This window comes from Orbicella franksi, chromosome 9 (assembly GCF_964199315.1).
Source record: "Orbicella franksi chromosome 9, jaOrbFran1.1, whole genome shotgun sequence".
In the NCBI taxonomy this organism is placed as follows: Eukaryota; Metazoa; Cnidaria; class Anthozoa; order Scleractinia; family Merulinidae; genus Orbicella; species Orbicella franksi.
The window spans coordinates 10,031,999-10,042,947 of record NC_138153.1 but is presented as its reverse complement, the minus strand read 5'-3'; the positions used below and the strand labels follow the sequence as shown (position 1 = coordinate 10,042,947).

Sequence of the window (10,949 nt, the reverse complement as noted above, 5' to 3'; positions counted from 1 at the left end):
GAGTTGCATTAGGCCGGCTCCTCATTACCATTGGCTGCGGAATCGAAATTAAAAGAGAATCAGGAGTGATAATTAGGGGCTGAGTATTAAAAGGACTAGAAGGAATCTCACAGAGGAATCCATGTTCTGCTGATGCACAACGCGTCATTTTTCGTGAGGTAAATTTTCCACACACTGAAGTGATTTGTGAATATTGGGCAAAAGTCAGTGCATCAGCTGTGACTGTCTATAGACTATAGTAAAGCTTGTTACATGATTTCCCGATTGTTGTTATTATTGTTGTTTTGTTTTGGGTTTTTCTTATCTTAAGGCTCTTAGTTTAGAGGACCCCGATGATAAATAAATATTTCCTGATAATTTCATTTTTTCCTTGCGCTGGGCCAATGCCTTGTGAAATTCCCACGGTCCTTGACTAAGACCAGAACGATTGCGACTTGTTTAATTTCCCACACTTCCTGACCATGAGATCATTTTTTTTTCTTTTTTGTATTTATTTGGTCGTCAACTTATCAGTTGGCTATTCAGTGCAGCAGAAGGATTTTGTTATTATTCTGTGTTCGTTCTTGCCTTTATCTGCGGTTTAAGAGCAATTTCCGACTTCTACAAGACGCAGGCAAAGCCGATAGCGTGGCCGGACAAAGTTGTTCTGATGTACGAAGCCGGCATGCCAAATTTATTTTATCGTGCTGCTGTAAAAGGTAACTCGGTCTATCTACGTTTCAAATTTTCTCTAACTACATCCTTTAACAACATAATCGAACTTGTCGAATCGCCGTCTTGAAAATGGTGCAAATCTTCTTGGCTCAAGCAATATAAGCTTGTCGAAAGCCTGAAAATTGGGCTGTTTCCTTACTGAATTGGAACATTAATTTACATTTTTTTTTTTTTTGGAAAAGGAGAGTTTACGTCATCAATTGCGCATCAGGGTGTTGTTTATCACGAGTCTGAAGAAACTGAAATTAATTTAAAGCAAAAAAAAAAAAAATGTGAAAGAAAAATTAACTAAAAAGATCTCGTTTTATAAGTAAGAAAAGGAGAGTCATTCTGTGAAAGCTTGGCTAAGATATCGTATGATCTCGAAGCCAGGCATTCAAAATGTTTTTGTTTTACGACAGAGTGCGGTTTACGGGTGGAAATCATGATATTGCCTCAGCTCTGCCCTTTCGGTTGCTACCAAGTTAAATGGGCCGGTTATGACGTAATGATTAGCGTGGTGATCACACCCATTACAGGTTACAGCTTAAGGAACTTCCATGCCTCTGGAAATAAAAAGTCTGAGAAGGAAAACTGTCTGAAACACGTTCGCATGATAATTAACATAAAAATTGAATAAAGTCGTCAAATGACTTGAAGACAGCTTTACCTCGTTATCATTGTGTGTTAGGTCTGTTGTTCATGGACAGAAAGCAAATGTGAGAGTTCTTTTAAGTACATAAACGCATTTATATGTTTTAATTGGATCCATTCTATGAAAAGAGATATTCGTCTAGTAATCTTTGGAGGCAAGCTGCGTCTACGTCTGGCTTTCACAGGAAATTTCACACAGATTACTTTAACTGAAACGACGGTTTGATTTAATCTCCGTAAGATATCGAGGGGAGCTGATAATTCAACGCTTACTAGACAATGATGTAACAGGGAGAGAATTGTGGGGAATGAGGGTCAAGATGGTTGTGCTGGAATCCATTAAAGTAGAATGCTGACAATCTGTTTTTCCATCGAAATTAAGTAGGGATTATAAGAATGGAGAATGGGACTCAAGCCATACCACGCCCTTTTGGGCTCGCGATGGCTAAACACTCGTTTAAGTGGCCTTAAGAGAAAAGACAGGCTGCCAGCAGTATGATGTTAAAGTTACCAGTTGAATTATCGGCGATTTTTCGGCTATCAGAAAATTTTGCAGATCTCAAGTCTCAGCTGTCAGTTCAACAAAAAGCGTTATTAATTTTAAGGCATTTAACAGCTGACAGGTAAAATTCTGACCAATTCTCAGCCATCATCAGTTAAGGCCCATCCAGCCTCGGAATTCTTTGTTCAATGTTTCAACGTAACCGTCCCTCAAATGTGATTAATACGCGACGTGTCGTTATCATCCTATGTTTCTGAAATCAATTTGATGTCAGCAGCATAGGATGATAACAAATGAAAGACGTTTGCACGCCCTATATACCCTTTAATGTTGGAGGCGCGGTTGCCTCATGGTTAGTTTGCTTGCCCCTTGATCGAGCAGTTCGGGTTTGAACGTTCGTGCTCTGGACGGGAACAAGACACTTTACTCTCACAGTGCCTCTCTTCACCCAGGTGTAAAAATAAATACCGGCGAATTTGATACAGGGTGTAACCCTAAGACGGACTAGCATCCCTCCAAGGGGGAGTAGAAATACTTCAAGTCGCTTCATGTTCCAGAAACCGAAGAGAAGCACAGGCCTGATGCATGGGCCACTAGGTTGGCTCGTATGCAGACTTTACCTTTACCTTTATCTTCATATGTTTCGATATTATAATTGCCTAATATGATATTCTTCAATGGTTTAAAAGGGGGGGGGGGGGGGAGGATTACGCCCTGTGCAAAACGTAGATGATCCAAAAAAAGCCAGGTATTTGGAAGCATCAAAAGAAAAAACTAAAAAGATTTCCAAATAGCATCGGTCTCGGTAGGAGTTTAGCGTGAGAGTTTCGGAAAACAAGTGAACAACGACTGACTATTCATTTTTTTTTTATTCCTTTATTTACTCCGGCTCATATATTCTACTCAAAAATTACAATATTTAGAGAGGAGGCCAAATGAGCCTTGGCAGGTTTTCATGCGGGTTCTCTATCCCGGTCGAATTGGAATTTGGAGATGTCGGTTTTTGTGTAGGGAGGAAAACCGGAGAACACGGAGAAAAACCCTCGGAGCAAGGAGAGAACACACAACAAACTCAACATACATATGGCAACGGGCCGGCATCGGACCCAGGCCACATTCGTGGGAGGCGAGCGTAACTATATTGTTTGCTCCCTATGACTGACGCTTAACCGTGACATCAGCAACAACAACAAACAACAACAGCAACAAACAACAAAAACAACAACTATCTACATGTACTAGTATTACCATATGACGAATAGATAGTATTTCTGAAAAAGAGGTTAGGATTCCAAAACATGTGGAACGCTTACACATTCATGTCTACTTTACAAATCAACACATCAATTGACAACAAGTAAAATAATATAGCATACCTCAAGTATATATACCTAACACATTGGATTATTAAACAAGACCACCGTCAGTGATCAATTATAAGATCACGACATAAGGTGTAACTCCATACATACAGGCATTTAAGATATCTCATGAATTAACAAATCGCTGCTAAGAACACGTAAGGTCCAGGGACCTCGGAGACTATTTAAAAGTGGTGTAAGTATGGCTAGGAAAATCTTGCCAAGATAAACAAGCATTAGGAGTCACTGTTCCACCCCTTTGTTACTTCCAAGTGTTAAAATTCGTACATTGTTTGGAGCTCTCAAATATCAAACCAAAGAGTAAGAGTGGTAACGGTATATCCTTACTAGCCCCTCCTCTAAGCGCGCTGTGTCTGAGGCGACATATACCTCTACGGGTAAAGATAACATTTCAACAACGAGAAACATCATGCGGAGAAACCTCTAGATGTCCGAATACCTAACATTTCCGGTCACTTAACACAACCGCCAACATCAGCAAGCGAGAAAAGTCGCAAGCCTTTATCTTGATGGCCTTATTGGCTCCTTACTTCAGCACCCCTGCAGCTCTATGAAGCAAATTTGCAAAACGAGTGCTTGGAGAGTTTAGACTCAAGTTTGCGTAAATATCGAGTGCAAAGCAGACGGAAATGAGGTCGAATGTGCTTTCCTGCCTGTGGAGTTTTCTTTGTTTTTGCTGTTCCTTCCCTTCCTCCCTGGTTTTTCCAGCAGTAGCAGGTAAGTGTACATCTTTTGTTTTAGCCCAGCTGGCATCTAATGCAAAATTTTGCATCTAATGGTCGTTTGATAATTACGCTTACCGGTAAAGTTTGCAAAACAATTCATTTAAATCGAAAGCTCAGACTTGAACGATAAAGTAGAGTAACGGGTAAAGATTCCAAAACGGGTTGAGTCATTTATGTACGTTTGGTAGTATAAAACACTCTGTCATTAGTCCCATATATATAATATACGGTTACCGGCGATATCGAGTTAGACGGGGTCAAGTTTTTCTAGCTTTAACGAAAGATCGCAGTTTTGTCCTCTAGGGCTGGAGCTGCTTTCAATTGAGTGTGGTAAAACCAAAACCAAAGCAATTACTTCCCAATTACACCATAGTTAGCTACCCTCAGACAGTAATAAACCGAACCAAAACCAATTAAAGTAATAGGCCACTTCCGAGTTGCCTTTTGCCTCTGTGTCAAAACGAGTCTTCCGTCGTGCGAAACCATACATATGAAAATGTGTTTTGCCTACAGGTTCATTTTCGTGTACTGTAAAACTCTTTTTCATAGGAAATATTGTGCACGAAAACTCGTTTTGAAAAAGAGACACAAGGTAACTCGGAAATGGCCTATTTATTACTTACCAATTAGACTACTCAGCCAATCTCAAACTGTAGTAAAACCAAAACCAACTCGTCACATTGCCTGATTACTCTCGACACTCAATTGAAAATCGCACTAATATAGTATAAGGTATTGGTTATTGAAATGATTAAATAATAATCTTTACTTGAGGATGCCGACTTCACTAAGAGCTAGTGGTTCACAGAAGCTAGGGCTCCTCTAAAACTAAACCAATTGATGAAGATAATGGTTTACCTGATAAAAGTTTCAACAAATTACATGTTTATCAACAAAGAAAAAGTTGAAATTTAATGGAACGATTTACCGCCAATGTTTTGAAATTTCTGGTTTATTATTCAGCGTTTTTATTCAATGAAAATGTGAAACTTATCCGATTTAAATTGCTCTGTCAAAACATACATTATAATGTACAACAAAATGGAATGTGTCAGGAATGTGGTTAGGAAAATAATTCCGTTTGGTCTGAAAATGGTTGGGGGCTTTGAGGCGATTCCCATATAAAAATGACGAAGATGCCTGTAAGAAATCACTTGTGAATGGGAAATTAAAAACATTTCCAAAGCGTTTTATTCATTTGACTTCAAACAACTCTTCTTTGGGGGTGGGGTTACATAGGTCACAGCAGAACTCCCGGTTCCCCTTCCCTTAACTGATTGTGAAAGCGAAAATCACTGCCAATTGAGGCAATTTTTTTTTCCTGCATTTTCTTAGGAAACGCTTGCACTTATATCTGACTATACTAATTAGCTCCAAAACGTCAAGGAGAATATCTCGGTAGCTGAAGAAGGAAAAAAAGCCGGTTATTACAAAACAAAATTTAAAAAAAGAAAGAAAACAAAACAAAACTATTCCAGAGTGGAGTCAGGGTACAGTAAGTAAATCCGCCCAATAGGTCATTGGTGTAGTCAACTGCCCTCAATCAGGCTGTGCCAGTCTGTCGTACGCTCGCTTTCTCCCTGTTCGCAGGCCGCTGAGACTAGCCTGTCAAAGTCAATTCAGTAATAAATATGAACTTTGCGATCACTAGACATATCCTGCTGTGAAAACAGTTCATTTATTTGCCCCTGGGGGGAAATGCAATATATGTACGATGGGCTTCACAAAATTTTGAAATTCCCAGCAGGGTACACGCATATACCCGAAATTCTGGAATCATCAGGATAGCAAAAGTGAACATTGACGAGTACTTTGAAGTAATTGAAATGTCCTGTTATTAACTGAAAAATGACAAAAAGGTCATCTGAACATGTAAACACATCATCATATGGTTCTTCACCGGGAATCGTTTCGAAACAGTGAAAAAATAAAATAAAATAAAATAAACCCCATCTTTACGCTGAATCTGTAGAGCTTATGGGTTTTACACACAGACTCTGGTTGCATTATAATGAGAATTACGTGATTTTAAACCAGTGGCAAATTACCTTTTGAAACGACTGTTCCAATTAATTTAAGCTCGTTTACTCATTGCGTAACATGCTATCGAATTTTGTTTTGAGTTGCAATGCCTACGCCTTCGCCTGTACTATGCAAATAACCAACTGGTCTGCCTACTACTAGTTGGGATTTTCAACAAGTTTCTGTCGGGTGCTTGCTCTACTAACACTCCAAATAAGGGCTTGCTATATGGCAAACAAAAAAACAAACAAACAAACAAAATTGTGTTTCTTAAAAATTGGCCTGGCCTTATCAAATTTGAACGAACCTTATTGAATTTACCCTAGATCCTTTAGTTATTATACTTACTGGTAATTCATTTTGTTTTGTACACTGTAGGAGCCTTGGCCTCAACAGGAGCACCGTACTTTATAGACGAACCCTTCGACACATACGTCGAAAATGGTAAACCAGCAGTGTTGGACTGCCTGACAGGCGGGAACATCAAGTCCGCGATAGCATGGAGGAGGAATGACATTTTCTTGGATTTGGCCCGTGACGGCCGTAGGATGATAAAACCAAATGGATCTTTGTATTTTTCGGAAATTATTCACGGTGAAGATGAAGGGACCTACCAGTGCGAGGCTTTGTCAAGTAACGCTATGGGTCTGGATTACCAGATTTTAAGTAGAACTGCTCGCCTTATTGTTGCTGGTAAGTCAGACTGTATCAACGTCGAAAGTCTTCTTGACTCGGATTTTTTTATGACTATATCACTCGAAGGAGTCCTTCCTAAAAAAAAAAAAAAACTGGTGTATGTTGATCTTTTTTGTTGAAAACTAGAGGCGAAAAAGGGTTTTGTGGGGTTTTTGAAGAAAACCAGACATACTGCATGGATCTACCATTTTAGATTCAAGTTTTTTTTAAGGTACCAGAAAATAAAATTAAAAAAGCAAAACAAAACAAAACCAAACAAAACAAAACAAAACAAAAACAAAAAACAAAAAAACAAAAACAGAACAAAACCGCAAGTCTCTTAGTTTGGCGGAGCAGCCTGTCAAAATACCGAACGGTTTAACATCATGGAAATATGAAATTACGAATGGCTATTCAATCACAACTTTACATACCTAATGTTAGAATTGAGTCCTTTCCACTCGGATACTTTCTGCTTCTGGTCTTAGTAGGTTTAAAAGTTCCATTAAGAATAAGTGCTAGAAAAAAATACACAGTCGGTATGACAAGGCTTGATCGATGGCGTACGCACATATTTTCATATGTTCAATTCGTGCGGACCTTAAGTCTAAAAACAAATTGTTTTTAAATGTCAGGTAGCTTTTTTCAGTGAAAAATCTGGAAAACCTTAGACATACAGACAAGGCTTTTAAAAGCTAGAAATGTTTACCTTAAACATGATCATTCATTTTATCGTGAATTGTAATTAATTTTACACGACCCCACAAGCTTTGAGCTTTGAATCTTATCGTGTTTAAATAAAGGATATGTATGTGCATCATATAGCCTTAAACATAGGTACAAAATGCACGTATGAAAAAGCACCGTGCTTAAAAGTAATCATACTTTAATCAATAATGTAATAATTAAATGTCTCCAAGAATGTGTTTCTCTGAGTCATTAGGGAAGTACTGTATATACTCGAATGGCAATTGACATATTGAACTGTTGGAATTTCTTTTCTAAAAATGCTACATATTAAATGTTATACAAATTATATTATTTGCTTTTGGTCTGGGAAGTGACGAGTATTGCATTTTCGATTCATAGATATCTCATCCAAGGTGGCTGTCACCCCATCAACATCGCGAATTTCATTTGGGGACACTTCAAGGTTTTATTGCGCTGTAAAACAGTCAACGCCGACAGCAGTTGTCCGATGGAAAAAGCAAGGAGAGAGAGGCTTCATTACAGCGGGTGGACGATTTACTTTGACTCCTGGGGGAGCCTTGCAGATAGCAGACAGCAAATTTGAAGACCAGGGACAATACGCATGTATTGCTGAAAATGCTGTTACTTCAGCAGCTTATAAAAGTGCTAATGCGGGGTCTCTTCACGTTACAGCCGGTACGTTTTCTTATAAGTCATAAAGTGAAAGCTCAGTTAAGAAGTCTGTCATTTAACGGTGGATCGGTAGTGTTTAAGAAGGCCAAGGGCTGTCTAGTAGACCAGACAGTGGTCTGAAGCTATTAGACGAGACATTGGTAGTCGATCAGACGACACACTGGTGTCCACTGGTAGTCTGTCAGAGGACAACTTTGCAGTTTTTCAGATATCATATTAGCAGTGCTTCATCAAACCTATTGGTAGACCGTCAGGAGCATGCGTGTAAATTACCACCGTGTAAATTCAGGCATTGTTAGTCTGTCAGACGTCATACTGGTATTCTCTCGGACTATCAATTAGTAGTCTCTGAGGCGATCCATAGACACTCTTTTATACAATACATCCATAGCTACGACTCACTGGCAGTGCACCAGTCGACACATTAATGGTAGTGTGGCGGCCGACACATTTATAGTGTGGTTGTTGATATATGCGTGCCAGTTGTCCTATTACTTGTACGTTGGCTGTCACGTGGCCTTGTATCACCAGACGCATTTAAAGTTTGCAATAAACACACTGGAAGTGCAACAGCAGACATATTGCATTGGTTAAATATACCAAGAGACACTTCAGGCATGTGTCAGTGGAAGTAAAAGAAGTGCGTCTGATGACAAATTAGTATCTGGCCAGCTGACAACGTGGTATTTTTTAAACTTCACAGTACGTGGTTAACTGTATCTTCCGTTACATAATCGTGCTGTGCTACCTCTTGTAAATCTTCCAAAAAAAGAAAACTTCGAGGTGGTACTTAAAATAAAATAACTCTGGTATTTTTTTAAAACAGATAGCGGTCTTCGTGGTGGTCCAACTTTCTCTGTGGCACCTAAGGATAGAATAGCTATCGTTGGAAGTAAGGTGGTACTTGAGTGTATTGCAAACGGATTTCCTAAACCGAGAGTCACCTGGCTACGAGATGGGTTGCCTGTGCTGTTTGGGAGTGACTATTCTCTTCTGGGGGAGAGTAACCTTCTGATAGAGTCAGTATCTGTGGTGCACGCTGGAATCTACACTTGCCGCGCATTGGCTGGAGCTAGAGTACAACAAGTCACTGCTAAGTTAGATGTACACTGTAAGTGATGTGTTAGTATTTAGCCCCACTCAGATCGGGCTACTTTTGATCTACTGGGACCAGGGATGGGACTTTCGAGTCCCTCAACCCTTATCTCTCAGAGTATCAGAGTCTTGACTATGAAACGTTCGGGATCCATAGCACGTCCAAAATTTTTCCTTTGAGGTCCATAATATTAAATCCTACATATCCAATCCAGATTTATGTTATTGTTTTCATAAACGTTAGAAAACTGGTAAGGGAAATTATCTGGAAAAGTAAAGATTAACTGAAAAAGCTTAAAGATAGAAAAATTCGAAATCTGAAAAAAAAAAAAAAAAAAAAAAGACTTGCCAGTCAAACAATGGATCTTTGGCCAGTGGTAAGTGATATGTCTTACCAAATTCCTAGACAGGTTTAAAAGAAATTCACAAAGTTTTGCGTTTATTGCTTGAATGCCATTTGTTACAACCATTCAAAGTTGGTGGGGGCCTCAAAAGTTAGCCCCCCCCCCCCCCCCTCGTCTGAATAGTGTTAATCCTCACTCAGAGCTGGAATAGACCGGGCATGCACTTGGAATAAGTAGGGGAATAAGAGAAGTGAAGCAGGTATGATGTCATGCACTCGCTTCCGACTCGCCTATTTCGAGACAGCTTTTATGCAGTTATCACAATGTAATTTTAGAATCGCTCACTATTTTCCGTACAGTTTTGGCAGGATATAATAGATATTGAAACTCTTAAATGCCATTGTTACAAATTGAAAATACGAGGATGCATTTTTATTTCCTGAACGCTAGAACAAAATGTTTAGGGACCTGAAAAGTGTGTACACTAGATCGTGAATGCTCGTCCGTCGTGTTTTGCTCATAAAACCGAAAGGCGTGAAATTTGCACAATGTGACAGCTCATCAATCGTGCGTTTTTTGCTTTCGTCTTCTTAGTGTGTTCTAAATTATCATATTTGTGCCTTCACGTGTGGTTCAACAGACCCATGTAATCAGTCTCCAAATGCCGTCACAAACTCTTTGCTTCCCCCTTTAGATGCTCCAGTTTTTATAAAGAAACCAAAAGATGTCCATGCTTACTCTGATTCCAATGCGTTGTTTGAGTGTTTTGCGGACGGAATACCTAAACCAGACATCACATGGAGACGAAATGGAGACATGATTGAAAACTCAGATTTCAACACTATTGGAGACGGTTTCTTGCTCGTTAAGATGCTGGTCCTGTCAGACATGGGACCTTATCAGTGCTTTGCCGAGAACTCGTTAGGAAAAATCCAGGCAACCGCAGAGCTTGCTGTTTACATGAGAGGTAAGTATTTCCTGTTTAAGTTAAAAAAATCTTCGGCTTGTTATGAGAACAATCGGAGATATTGCGGCGCATCCCAGTGCGCAATCCACTTAAACCTTAGTTGGTCTTGGTAGAGGCACTTTTAGGTTTTTGGCTTAGGTCTTTTTAGCACATTTCCTTTAAAAATTCAAAAAATTGCATCATTATTCTCTTTCATTTACTTTTAAGCATTTCAATTATGCCCACTTTTTGTAGCTCTGAATTTAGCTTAAATTCAGTCTATCTATGCCTGTGTTCGTAATTTTTTCTTAGAGTTTAAATTCAATTTCAATAACTTTATTTTTTTTTTCATTTAGGACCAATTCTTACAATGTCATTAATAAGGCTCTCTCTGGAAACCCGCCACGTAGAGGCATAGACCAAAGTGGATAAATAAAGCTTTCCTTTAGCTAACCTATTCATACTGCACCATTTTTACAGCAATATGGCAATTCTCGGACCCTTTTGATCCCAAACGAGGAATAGTGA

At 39.2% G+C, this 10,949-nt stretch overlaps 2 protein-coding genes across 2 annotated transcripts in view; both read left to right on the top strand.

Moving 5' to 3' along the window:
* Positions 1–10,949, top strand: part of LOC145498382 (uncharacterized) — a 397,197-nt gene that overhangs the window by 205,747 nt on the left and 180,501 nt on the right. The gene's annotated exons all lie outside the window — the stretch shown is intronic.
* On the top strand, positions 133–10,912 carry LOC145498452 (netrin receptor DCC-like). The gene is made up of 6 exons (XM_081478384.1): positions 133–158; positions 514–698; positions 6,357–6,671; positions 7,743–8,039; positions 8,863–9,147; positions 10,170–10,912. Exons 1-6 carry the CDS (start codon positions 133–135, stop codon positions 10,553–10,555), a joined length of 1,494 nt encoding a protein of 497 aa, XP_081334510.1. The 3' UTR covers positions 10,556–10,912.